We start from the raw sequence: 13,646 nt of genomic DNA, 5'->3' as shown, positions 1-13,646 counted from the left end.
ATCCCATGATTCCATGCTATGGAGCCATGGCAGTTAAAGTAGTGTTAAACTGCATTAATTCTCTACACTAATGCACAGAACATGGGAAACAAGCAAGATGAACTCAAACTGCTAGTACAACAAAGCAAATATGATAGGCCTCACTGAAACCTGGTGGGATGAGTCTCATGACTGGAATGTGGAAATAGAGGGGTATAACCTTTTAAAGAGAAATAGGCCAAACAGGAAAGGAGGAGGAATAGCCTTATATATCAGGGACATTTACACCAGTGAAGAGATCCAGGACATCAATCATGGAAGCCAGGTGGAGAGCATCTGGATAAGAATTAAAGGGGAGGGAAACAACAAGGGTGTTACGGTGGGAGTCTACTACAGACCCCCAAGTCAGACTGAGGAATTGGATGATATCTTTCTGGAACAGATGACCACACAGTCAGAAAAGAGAGATGTAGTAGTGATGGGCGACTTCAACTATCCTGATATTTGCTGGAAGTCAAACTCAGCAAAATCCTCAAGGCCTAGCAAATTCCTCACTTGCCTGGAAGACAATTTCATGGTCCAAAAGGTGGAAGAGGCAACAAGGGGGTTAGCTATTTTGGATCTGATCCTAACCAACAAGGATGACTTGGTTAATGGGGTGCAAGTGGTGGGATCCTTAGGTGGAAGTGACCATGTTCTCCTGGAGTTTGTTATAAAGTGGAAAGGAGAAGCCAGGCATAGTCAGACAGACATGCATTCTAGACTTTAGGAAAGCTGATTTTCGTAAACTTAAAGAAATACTGGGTGTGATCCCATGGTCAACAATACTAAAAGAGAAGGAAGCTCAAGATGGATGGGAGTTTCTTAAAAGGGAGATTCTGAAGGCACAATTTCAAACAGTTCCAATGAGGAAGAAAAAGGGGAGATGTCTCAAGAAACCAGGATGGATGATTAAGGAACTTTCAACCAAGCTAAGTTTGAAACGGAACATGTATAAGAAATGGAAAAATGGGGAAATCACCAAAGAGGAATTCAAACAAATAGCAAGCATTTGTAGGGTAAAGTCAGAAAAGCTAAAGCACAGAATGAACTCAGGCTTGCTAGAGAGGTTAAGAACAATAACAAGGGCTTTTTTGGATATGTCCGCGGCAAAAGGAAGAAGAAGGAAACGGTAGGGCCACTGCGTGGAGAAGATGGCAAAATGCTAACAGAAGACAGAGAAAGGGCAGAATTACTCAACACCTTCTTTGCCTCAGTCTTCTCAGAAAAGGCAAAGGGTGCTCAACCTGAGGATAATGGAGCAGAGGACAGAATAGGGGAATTTCAGCACAGAATAAGTAAAGAGATAGTAGAGGAATACCTTGTTAATCTAAATGAATTTAAGTCTCCAGGACCAGATGAACTACATCCAAGGGTACTAAAAGAACTGGCAAAAGTAATATCGGAGCCATTGGCCATAATAGTCTTTGAGGACTCCTGGAGAACAGGAGAAGTCCCAGCAGACTGGAGGAGGGCAAACGTTGTCCCTATCTTCAAAAAGGGGAAGAAAGAGGATCCCAACAATCATCGTCCAGTTAGTCTGACATCAATACCAGGAAAGATTCTGGAGCAGATCATTAAACAGAGAGTCTGTGAACATCTAGAAGGCAATGCCATCATCACAAAAAGTCAACATGGGTTTCAGAGAAAGAACTCATGCCAGACAAATCTAATCTCTTTCTTTGATAAAGTTACTAGCTTGGTAGATGAAGGGAATGCTGTGGATATCGTATATCTTGATTTCAGTAAGGCTTTTGACAGGGTTCCCCATGACATTCTTGTAAACAAGCTTATAAAATCTGGGATAGACAAGGCAACTGTTACATGGATTTGTAATTGGTTGACTGACTGAACGCAAAGGGTGCTGAACAATGGCTCCTTTTCATCCTGGAGAGAAGTGACCAGTGGGGTCCCACAGGGCTCTGTCCTGGGCCCAGTGCTATTCAACATCTTTATCAACGACTTGGATGACAAAATTGGAAGCATTCTTATCAAATTTGCAGATGACACCAAATTAGGAGGAGTAACTAACACTCCAGAGGACAGGATCAACATTCAAGATGACCTGAATAAACTAGAAAGTTGGGCCACAGCTAACAAAATGAACTTCAACAGGGAGAAATGCAAGGTCCTGCACTTAGGGCGGAAAAATAAAATGAACAAATATAGGATGGGAGACACATGGCTGAACGAGAGTTATATGTGTGAAAGGGATCTGGGAGTCCAAGTAGACCACAAGCTGAATATGAGTCAACAGTGTGATGCAGCAGCTAAAAAGGCCAATGCAATTTTAGGCTGCATCAGTAAGAGTATCGTATCTAGATCAAGGGAAGTAAGAGTGCCACTCTATTCTGCTTTGGTCAGGCCCCACCTGGAATACTGTGTCCAGTTCTGGGCACCACAATTCAAAAAGGATGTTGAAAAACTGGAACGCATCCAAAGGAGGGCAAGTAAAATGGTGAAAGGTCTAGAAATCATGTCCTATGAGGAACGACTTAAGGAGCTGGGGATGTTTAGCCTGGAGAAGAGAAGGTTAAGAGGTGATATGATAGCCCTGTTTAAATACTTGAAGGGATGCCATACTGAGGAGGGAGCTGACTTGTTTTCACTTGCTCCAGAGACTAGGACCTGGAGCAATGGATGCAAGCTACAAGAAAAGAGATTCCACCTCAACATTAGGAGGAACCTCCTGACAGTAAGGGCTGTCCGACAGTGGAACAAACTCCCTCGGAGTGTAGTGGAGTCTCCTTCCTTGGAGGTCTTCAAGCAGAGGCTGGATGGCCATTTGTCGGGGATGATTTGATTTGGATTCCTGCATGGCAGAATGGGGTTGGACTGGATGGCCCTTGCGGTCTCTTCCAACTCTATTATTCTATGATTCTATGTGCAGACGCAGTCCCTGTTTTAGGTCCAGAAGAAGCCTTTTCCAAATCAGAAAATCAGTGAGAAGTCACTTCCAGCTTTGAAACCCACTCCTCAAACCTAAAAAAAGCCCAGGGGAGGGGCAGAAACATGGCAAATGCTCCCCCGGATAACAAGCAGGTTGGAAAAAACGCAAATTTAAAAAAGCACTTTTTTTAACCTGAAAGAACACCTCTCTAAGAATCTCTAGGTCCTCCAACACAACTCTATGGTCAACCTCCAGTGGAGTTGGGTTGGAATTGGGTTGGAAGACCTACAAATACCTAGAGGAGTACTCTCTCTAAGAATTTCTAGGTCCTCCAGCGCATCTTCTGATGAAAGTTGGCCACAGAGTCAGGCAGGAGGAGCTAAAGATTCCTAGAGAAAACATATCGAATACATGAATAATCAAAGCTGCAAAAGCCAAAGCTGCAAATGTTGAGTCAGTTGTCAACAAACAAACAAAAAGTAAACAAATTGTCCATTGTCTGCAACACCAAGCCCTTCCCCATCAGGCAGAAAGAAACTGGTCCGACTCACACGAAGGCTGAGGTGGCGCTGGGGCTGGTCTGGATAGGCAGGATATCCGCATAGGTTTCCTCCAGGGAAAGCAGGACATTGGCAGCTTGCTGGCCAGATTCGGCCACCGCCAGGAGGCGGGGAAGATCACGGTAGGCATCTGGACCGGCCACAACATCAACCAACTTCTCCTGGTCCAAGATCTTCTCCTTCAGCCTCTCGGCCATGCAGCCTTCCAACAGAAGAGAACAGCAAGAGTGAGCAGGAGAATGTCAGAGACACAGCAGCATCTAAATCTGAACACAGGCCTGGCTTTAAACTGTCTTAAATTGCTTCAGCTGTTTTTAAGCTACCTTGTCCCAATATGTTCAATTGTTTAACATGCCAATTTAAATTATTCATCCTGTTTTGAATGGTTACGAACTACTCAGGTTGATTTTATTGTACGGTGAGCCCTCAGTACAGGTTGAGTCTTCCTTATAGGAATGACAACATATTTCAATGTCCAAAACTGTCCACATGGATGGCTGAGATTATGACACCTTTGTTTTCTGATGGTTCAGTGTACACCAACTTTGTTGCATGCACAAAATTATTTAAAGCATTGCATAGAAAATTACCTTCAGGCTATGTGTATAAGGTGTATGCAGAATATAAATGAATGTCATGTTTAGACCTGAGTCTCATCTCCAAGAGATATCAATGTGTATGTGCAAACATTCCAAAACTGCCCATAGGGGTGGCTGAGATAGGGACACCTTTGCATTACAATGGTTCAATGCACAAATATATTTTAAATGCTGTGTATAAAATTACCTTTAGGTTATATATGTAAGTGTATTATTATTGTTGTTTTGTGCCTTAAAGTCATTTTGACCCATGGCAACCATATCTTGACAAGATTTGTTCAGGTTGGGGGGTTTGCTTTTGCCGCTCTGAACCTGAGAGTGTGTGACTTGCCTAAGGTAACCTATAGGGTTTCCATGGTCAAATGGGGATTCGAATCCTGGTCTCCCAGTATCCTAGTCCAACTCTCAAACCACTACCTCACAATGGCTCAGATAAGATGTATAAAAAACCTAAATTAATTTTGTTTTTAGACAAAACCATCTCCAAGATATGTCATTGTGTATGTGCAAATATTCCAAAATCTGAAAAACTCCAAAATCCAAAATATTTTAGAAAAGGAAGATACTCAACCAGTATCTGCTAGGGTTTGTTTCCAGGTTTGTTTCCAGTATCCGCTAGGGTTTGTTTCCACGAAAATCCATGAATACTCAAGACTTTACATGCAATGGCATAGTAAAATGGTGTCCCTTCTATAAAATGGCAAAATCAAGGTTTGCTTTTTGGATTTTTTTTTTTTTTTTTGGGGGGGGGGGATATGTCCAAGCTGTGGATGGCTGAATCCATGGGCACAGAATCCGTGGATATGGAGGGCCAGCTGTAGCACCATCACCACAACACTAGTTTGTGTCTTCTCCTTCTGGCAATCTTACTAGTCAAAGATTTACCTAAAATCCCAATCCGGAGTGCTCCTTGCGAGGCAGGCCGCTTCAACTTCACAGCCTTGAGGTGGTTCAGGCGGTTCCAGATTGTCTGCTCAGCCTTCTCTCTGGAAAGCAAGAGGACAAAGAGGCTTTTTGCAACTCTATCCTTGAGAGCAAGTGTGGTTTAGTAGTTTGAGAGCTGGACTATGACTATGGATACCAAGGTAATAATATTAAATTGTAAGACAGAAACAGTTCAAAAACACGCAACACCAACAACTTTGTTTCATCCTTGCAGTGCCTGGAGGCGAGTCAAGTTAAATGGGTTTGGAGTTGCCCCACTTCTACTAGTTGGATCTATCATAAAGTGTTACAGAAAATTAATAAAGTAGAGAAACTTGGATTATGCCAAATTATATATCTGTTAGGTAACCTGTGGTGGACCCATTTTGTATAACTGGATAAACTGGCCATCATTCCATTCTTACCTGATGGAACACGTGACGAGGAGAATCACATCGGCCTATTGGGCAGAGAAAGGATCACAGAATCACAAAACTGTAGAACTGAAAGGGAGCATAAAGGCCATCCAATGCAAACCCCTACTATGGAGGAGTATTCAACTAAAACACTTTTGAAACATGGATCATCCAACCTCTGTTTAAAAACCTCCAAAAGAGAGTCCACCTCCCTCCAAGGCAGTCTTTTCCATGGCTGAAATGCTCATACACTTAGGAAACTCTTCTTAAGGTTTAGCTGCAATTTCCTTTCCAATAATTTGAAGCACATGGCTCTTGTAATTTGAATCCATTGGTTTGGATACTATCTGAACCAAGAGATTCTATCTTAGGAGTTTTCGTTAAGTATTGTTAGGAGGGCTAGTGTGGCGTAGTGGTTTTAGTTTTGGACTATGACTCTGTAGACCGGGGTTCAATTCCCAGCTCAGCTCAGCCTTGGGCAGGTCACACTCTCTCAGCCTCAGGGGAAGGCAACAGCATCCAGCCCAGCCCCATTCTGCCATGAAGGAATACACAGTCAAAGCACTCCCTGTGACACACAGCCATCCAGCCTGTGTAAAAACCTCCAAAGAGATCAGTTGCTTCTGACAGGCATATCCAAATAATTTTAAATTGTGAATTAAGATACTAAATTTTACATGCACTGTTTTAAAATGTACATGCCCTTTTAAACTGTTGCATGTTTTAATTAATGTGGCTTAACTGATGTTGTTACTTGTGGATTTGTTGTTGTTCCTCACCTTAATCCATGGGGAGAGGCAGATAGGAAATAATAATAATAATAATAATACACCACCCTCCAAGGCAGCATCTTTCACTGTCAAACAACTCTTAATGTCAGGAAGTTCTTCCTAATGTTAGGTGGAATCACTTTTCCTGTAGTTTGAACCCATCGTTCTGTGTCCTTCCTCTGGAGCAGCAGAAAACAAGATTGCTCCATCCTCAATGTGAGATCACTTCAAATATTTAAATATGACTAGCATGTCCCCCTAAACATACCTTAACCACTTCCTTAGGGCTGATGTTCAGGACTACGTTCAGGACTCTGCATTTCCCAAAATTTTGCTTCCACAAGCCATCAAGAGAGCTGAGCCTACCTCTTCCAGTCTAGTGGTCCTTCGGTAGCCACTCCTCTGAAGAACAGACCAGGCAATCTCTGTATCGCTGACGTTCATCTGACAGCCGTAGGTTTCCAGGTACACTGGAATGAAGACAAAGAAAAGGATGGATTCCTTTTGGGAAGGGGCTAAAGAAGCCCAAGGACAACAAGATGATTCCCAATCACTCCTAATGATTTCCCCTTTTTTGTTTGCTCTCTGATCTGCATATGAGACAGGCCTTCTTGGTGGCTGCTCTTAGAATCCATAAATGTGTTACAAGGGAGGATAGACTGCTTCCCTCTTTGCAACCTCTTCGCTGACAGGTTAATAATAATAATAATAATAATAATAATAATAATATGTTGTTGTAGTTGTTTTGATGATATGCCTGTTGAACCCTCCCTGATGGCTTAAATCTTGGCCTCAGAGGGAGCGATCAGGCAGACCCAGCAACATCAGGGACTGCCTGAAGGACGAGACTTCTCCCTCCTTTAACTGTCACCTTGTATTTTGTATTATATTGCAATTTTTATTGTACACCGCTATGATCATTGCAGAATAGCGGTCTATAAATAAAATGTATTATTATTATTATTAAATAAAGATTAGATTAAATAAAATCATTTAAGCATAAAATCATGAATGAATGAATGAATGAAATTTTATTTCTAGACCGCTATTCCTTGCAGATCACAGCGGTTTACAAAAACATCATCAAAAACACAAACACCATCAAAACCAATACAAAGTGACGAACCATAGCCCAACAATACAAAAACCCACCCATACCATTTAAAAGCAATACAAAAAAAATTCTAAAAACATTCCATACAATCATTCAATCTAAAACCAATTAAAACCCGTATAACCAATTAGCTGGATGGAACAAAATGCACAGGGGGGAGAAAGGATAACATCAAGGCACATGAAAAGTCTTCAGATTCTTCCTAAAGAGATCTAGAGAGATTCCTGAGCGGAGCTCGTCGGGCAAAGAGTTCCAGGTCTGAGGGGCCATGATGGAAAATGCCCTTTGTCACGAAGACACACACCTTGCCTTGGGAACTCTTAACAAATGTTTTCCGCCCGATCTGAGAGTGCGGGGCGGACTGTATGGGGAGAGGCGGTCCTCCAAGTACCCTGGGCCCAAGCCATTTAGGGCTTTATAGGTCATTACCAACACCTTGTATTGCGCCTGGAAGTGAATAGGCAGCCAATGTAGATCTTTCAATATAGGTGTTATATGGCTGGTCCTGGAACATCCAGTGACCAGCCTCGCTGCCATATTCTGAACCAACTGTAGCTTGGTTACAAGTTAAACATAAAACCATTTAAACACTATACAGATCTTTATTCCAACAAGCATATAGGAAGTGACTTTCACCAGGAAGGGATTTTTCCTGTTCTTTGCTATGAACAGAAATAGCAGGTACATTTCTATACTGCCTATCAGTGCACTTACGTAAGCACTCCCAAAGTGGTTTACAAAGCATAAGCTACTTGTCTCCCAACAAGCTGGGGACTCATTATAGCAACCTCAGAGGGATGCAAGCCTGAGTCGAGCTTGAGCCCTTGGCTGGCATTGAACCCGCAACCTTGTGGTTTGTGGGCGAGTGGCTGTCAAGTTACCAATCTAGAGAGCTTTAAAAAGGCCATTAAGACGGATCTCTTCCGGCAAGCCTTCCTGGAATAAAATGCTCGGCCACAAATAAGACTTCCCCTCCAGTGAACTCTGCCCATGATGATTTTCATTTAGCTTAGTCGGTTTTTATATGTAGTTTTTAATCCTACATTGTTTAATCTGGTTTTAAGGGGGGGCATTATGTATATATGGATGTATTTTAACCTGTTGTATGCCGCTTTCATTGCCTGGCAAAAAGCGGGATAGAAATAATAATTTTATTATTTATTATTTATTTAACCACTGCGCCAAAGGGCTCTTGCATAACAATGATAACAATACCAACAACAGTAATAGTTATGTTTATTCACACGACACCTTCCTACCAAAACTAGGACTCAAGGCAACTTATACAAATGGAAGCAGTGTTCTAAAATGAAATTGTTTTAAATGGTTTTAATTCTATAGACGACTCAGGCCAGGATGGTACTTGGCATTTACGTAGCAAGAGACGGGCATCGCAGACCTTTCCTCGGTGGCCCTGCCAAGGTGCTGGGACCCAGATAGGGTGCCGAGGCCTCCTCCGCTTCAGCTGGCAAGGGGCGGGTTTCCTGGACATGATGCGTGACTCCTTGGAGGAAATGCTGCAAAGATGGCCCGGCTGCCAACTTGGCATGGAAGTCTTCCAAGCTTCCCTTGCCTTTGGCACCTTCCTCTGTACATGTTCTTGAATCCAGACCACAAGTAGAATGCCAGGCTTGGAATACTTTCTGTGAGGTCCGCCGCAGAGGCCTCTGGCAGAGGAAACTGGCACTTCCCAGAATGCCATGCATGGAGGGCAGCATCTTCGGCCAAAACAGCTCCTGGCTTCCTGAAACCAATTTTAAAAGATTTGCAATTTTATGAAATATTTTTCCAAGGGAAGAGAAGGCACAATCCTTTGCAAAGCAGACAAGTAATGGGAAATACACGGCTACAAAAGCCATGATATGACACACAACACATACATCGTGCGCAGGAAGAATCGTGTTTGCGATCATCACACAAAAAGATTTGCTTTATTACCAAATGAAGCATCTGAGGGTGCATCTACACAAGCTGCATTTAACCTATCACTAGATGACTAAGAAAGAATGGATTCTGTGTAAAAATAAAACCTGTTGTTGTTTTTTGCAAGACGAGCAAAAGATCAGAAAGGTAATATAATCCCCACTTACTTCCCATGTAAATCAGATTAATGAGGAAAGAAGTCATGTTCTAGTGGCCTCTGGTTCTGTTTGGAAAGGACTAATCCAATAGAACAAATACTTGCAGGAAGACTTGCTTTGCATCTCCAGATCAGGAGAGCATCCTGCCATATGTTCTGTGGAAGCATCTGGCAAATGTTGTGTGCTGCAGATCTGCCTTTCTTCTCACGTTAATTTCTGCTTGTTTTAAATGAGTAATTCTTATAAAAATAAATGAAATAAAACAGAGTAATAAAACAAACTCCGCTTCTGCGAATTGTAGTTTTGGGTGGCCCCAGAGCTTTAACTGCCCTGGGTCAATGCTAGGGAATTATGGGACTTGTAGTTCTGTGAGGCATTTAGCTTTCTCTGTCAGAACAGTCTGGCACCATCAGAAACTACAGTTCCCAGGATTCCCTAGCACTGAGCCAGGGCAGTTCAAGGGGTCTCAAACCAGATTAATTCTGCAGTGCGTTTTGGACCAAAGTGTTTTAGAACAAAGGTCCAAAAGAAAACAAAACAAAAAAAACTTACAAATACACGAGTATATTGTTACAGTATTTGGTGTTTATCTGTTGTTTGTATATTTTCCTTGAATCGTATTGAACTGCTTTTGTATTACATTTTATTTTCTAGAATGTATGCCACTGGCAGCTCCATCTGATTTTATTTATTTTATTCTATTTTATGTACAGCACTGTGTACACTTTAGAAATAAAGTTTAATAATAACAGTAATAGTAAAATCAGATTAGTTAAACTATTAGTGGAGAACATTAAGGGGGGAAAGCGTCCTGTGAAATCAGACAAGCGAATGGAAGTACAGGACTAAAAATGCGTAGGCAAACGGGAATGAAAACGGAAATGATGACGGAAACGGCGTGAAGGAGGTCCACCGCTTCGCCATTCCTTTGACCTGCTTCTCTTTCCAAATTAAAGTCAAAGAACAAAAATTAAAGCTCTGCTGCAAATTGCAGAGCAATGTTATACATTTTAAATGGCTTGTATTTTTAACACATTATATTTTAATTTATAACTGTTTTAACCAAAAAAATTGTCTCATTATTTTTTAAAATTTTATATTTACATATTTTAATATTCTTGCTCTCTCTCTCTCTCTCTCTCTCTATATATATATATATATATATGTATATATATATACACACACACACATTGTTTACCACCTTGAGTCCTTCTGTTGGGAGAAAAGTGGGATATAATAAAATAACAATAAAAATAAAATAATCTATTATTATTATTATTTTGAGAGAAAAGCAGGATATAAGGAAATAAAATAACAATAATAATAATAATGTATTATTATTATTATTATTATTATTATGTTGGGATGAAGCCAAGATATAAGAAAATAATTGTAATTTATTATTGTTATTATGTGGAGAGAAAGGCAGGATATAAGAAAATAATAATAATACCTGTCTTGGGTCTCAAGATGGGAGGCAGGCAGGGGCTATTGACTAATTAATTAATTCCCTAATTATGCAGGCATCATTAAGTTGTTATTATTATTATTATTATTATTATTTATTTAGTTAAGTAACCCCAGTCATTAATTATAATTCTCACCACCATCATCATCATCATCATTATTATTATGACTATGAGACACTATCCTTACCTGCAGGAGAAGGCAAGAGAGGCGCCCAGCTGCCGGAGCCTCACTGCCTTCCCAGCCTGAAAGCACGACCTTAAGAAGCCACTCGCGTGGGGCTCCCCAGCGACTTCCGGTCCGACCCCCTCACCCTTCCCACCGGAAACTACGTCACCCGCCTCAAAGGTTCCTGCCTCCAAACGTTCCGCCTGGGCCTCAGAATTTATTATTATTATCATTATTAATAAAGTTTATGTCGATAGCCCCATAATAAACTTTGTGTGGCCCTTTACAGGCATGTCATCAAAGCAGCATATATAACCTATACATACATTCATATATATATATATATATATAAGCATACAATCTAAAAGCCATAAAATATAAAACTGCTATACAAAACTAAAAGCAAACTACTTTGTTGTTGTTGTTAATGTTTATTTATATAGCCCCATAAATTTGCATGGCATTTTACAGGCATGTCATCAAAACAGATGATTTCATCATCATCATCATCATCATCATCAGGTTTCTTTATATAATGCCACACATTTCCATGGCATTTTACATGCGTGTCATTAAAGCAGCACATTTAATAACCTGCCAATGGCATACAATCTAAAAGCCATGAAATATAAAACTACTATGGCACTTTAAGGCATCATCAAAACAGGTTATATATCATCATCATCATCATCATCATCATCATGTTTCTTTATAGAACGCCACAAATTTGAATGGCACTTTACAGCATCATCAAAACAGATTATTATTATTCATCAAAACAGCATGTTATGTGTGTGTGTGTGTGTGTGTGTATATTATGCATACAATCTAAAAGCCATAAAATATAAAACTACTATACAAAATTAAAAGCAAGTTGTGTGGTTAAAATACAAAACTGTAAAAGAACAACTAATACCTATAATCAAATATAACATTATAAATCAATATGAAAATACAGTCCCAAATGATTTAGAGAACAAGAAAGTCTTTAATCCAGATTTGCAGCTAGTATGTTGTTTCTGTTGTTCACAGAATCATAGAATCATAGACTCGTCCAGCCCCCTTCTGCCATGCAGGAAATCACAATCAAAGCATCCCTGACAGAAGGCTATCCAGCCTCTGCTTGAAGACCTCTAAGGAAGGAGACTCCACTACGATCTGAGGGAGTATATTGTTGTTGTTGTTGTCGTTAATGTTTATTTATATAGCACCATAAGTTTGCATGGCACTTTACAGGTATGTCATCAAAACAGCATATATAACCTGCTAATGGCTTGCAATCTAAAAGTCAGAAAATATAAAACTACTATACAAAATTAAAAGCAAGGAATGCTGTTAAAACACAACACTGTAAAAACATCTTTAAAAACAACAACTGCCATTGCCCTCCCCTGCAGTTGAGAGAGTGCGACCAGTGGGTTTCCATGGCCGAGCCAGGATTCGAATCCCGGTCTCCACAGGGTCCTTGGTCCAAAAACACAATGCAGAAATCATCCAGTTTGACACCACTTTTAACTGGCATGGCTCAATGCTATGAAATCCTGGGAATTGTAGTTTGCTGTGGGACCAGAGCACCTCTGACAGAGAAAGCTCAATGTCTCACAAAACTGCAAATCCCAGGATTCCATAGAATTTAAGCCAAGGCAGTTAAAGAGGTGCCAAAGTGGATTATTTCAGCAATGCGGATAGAGACATTAAGCCTTCTTTCTCATAGAAAGCTTTGGTGCCAGCGTGCCACAACAAACTACAGATCCCAGGATCCCATAGTATTGAGCCATGGCAGTTAAAGCAGCGTCCAACTGGATTATTTCTGCAGTGCCAAAAAGAAGCCTGGAAAGTTTTGAAAGCCTCATGATTCATCCTGTCTTTTTTCTGTCCCTACTTTGGTCCAAGTACCCATAAAACTAGTCAAGCCCCAGCAGCGCATGTTGTGCGCATGGGACTCAAGGTTGCCCATCACATCCCAGTGATGGATGATGGTGGTGGAAGGTACATAGGACAACCATGATCTGCTCATTCCTCTGTATCATCTGCAGATTTGCTGAGTGACAGTTTTTAGGCGAATGCCGGCATCAGATCCTGCCTGCTGCGGGAAATAATGTTGGTCTCAGTCATTGCAGATGACAGCCATTAGCCTCGAAAATGTGTCCAAAGAGTTTATGGCTAACTTGATGGAAAGGACATTCTGGTGAGCAGAAGAGATAACAGGACACTGTTGGGTATTCCCATGGATGGTAATAGAGTTTCTGACAGATTGAAACAAACCCTTGTTATAGGAGCTTATCACATGGGAGGATTTTCTCTTAATTTCAAATGAAAAGAAAGTGGGGCCAGAATGCATTCACGTGAATTTGCAAGTTCAGTGAATTTATGTGAATTTGAATTGTGTTCGAACTGACTCCCCATTGCCCAAAAATAGCTTGCCATTGCCCAAAATTGCGTGTGGCAGTCTATCACGCAATAACGTTAAACCCCATGATTGTGCTCAGATTGCCATTGGATTATACTTCCAATTTTCCTTGTCTGATAAACTCTTAGGTCCTTCCTTATAGGGCTTCATGGTCTCCAGACTCTTCACCATTTTGGTGGCCCTCCTTTGGACACATGGCTCCAATTTCTCCACATCCTTTTTGAATTGT

The 13,646-nt window shown here is 40.9% G+C and overlaps 1 protein-coding gene across 2 annotated transcripts in view; it reads right to left on the bottom strand.

Moving 5' to 3' along the window:
• LOC149315417 (mitochondrial tRNA methylthiotransferase CDK5RAP1-like) overlaps positions 1–11,099 on the bottom strand; it is a 32,893-nt gene extending 21,794 nt beyond the window's left edge. The window contains exons 1-6 of one of the 2 annotated variants that reach the window (XM_089513426.1): positions 11,029–11,099; positions 8,691–9,035; positions 6,544–6,647; positions 5,417–5,451; positions 4,953–5,053; positions 3,460–3,670 (exon numbers count right to left, since the gene is read on the bottom strand). In XM_089513426.1, coding sequence (XP_089369552.1) covers positions 3,460–3,670; positions 4,953–5,053; positions 5,417–5,451; positions 6,544–6,647; positions 8,691–9,009 — 770 coding nt within the window. In that variant the 5' untranslated portion in view covers positions 9,010–9,035; positions 11,029–11,099. The remainder of the gene's footprint in view (positions 1–3,459; positions 3,671–4,952; positions 5,054–5,416; positions 5,452–6,543; positions 6,648–8,690; positions 9,036–11,028) is intronic. The other variant, XM_089513427.1, reaches the window with a different exon arrangement.
• Positions 11,100–13,646: the final 2,547 nt, after the last annotated feature.

This window comes from Sceloporus occidentalis, unplaced genomic scaffold (genome assembly GCF_023333645.1).
Source record: "Sceloporus occidentalis isolate IW3139 unplaced genomic scaffold, rSceOcc1.0.p SCAF_3, whole genome shotgun sequence".
Lineage (NCBI taxonomy): Eukaryota > Metazoa > Chordata > Lepidosauria > Squamata > Phrynosomatidae > Sceloporus > Sceloporus occidentalis.
Note: the sequence above shows the minus strand (reverse complement) of the source record. Positions and strands in the feature narration are given on the sequence as shown.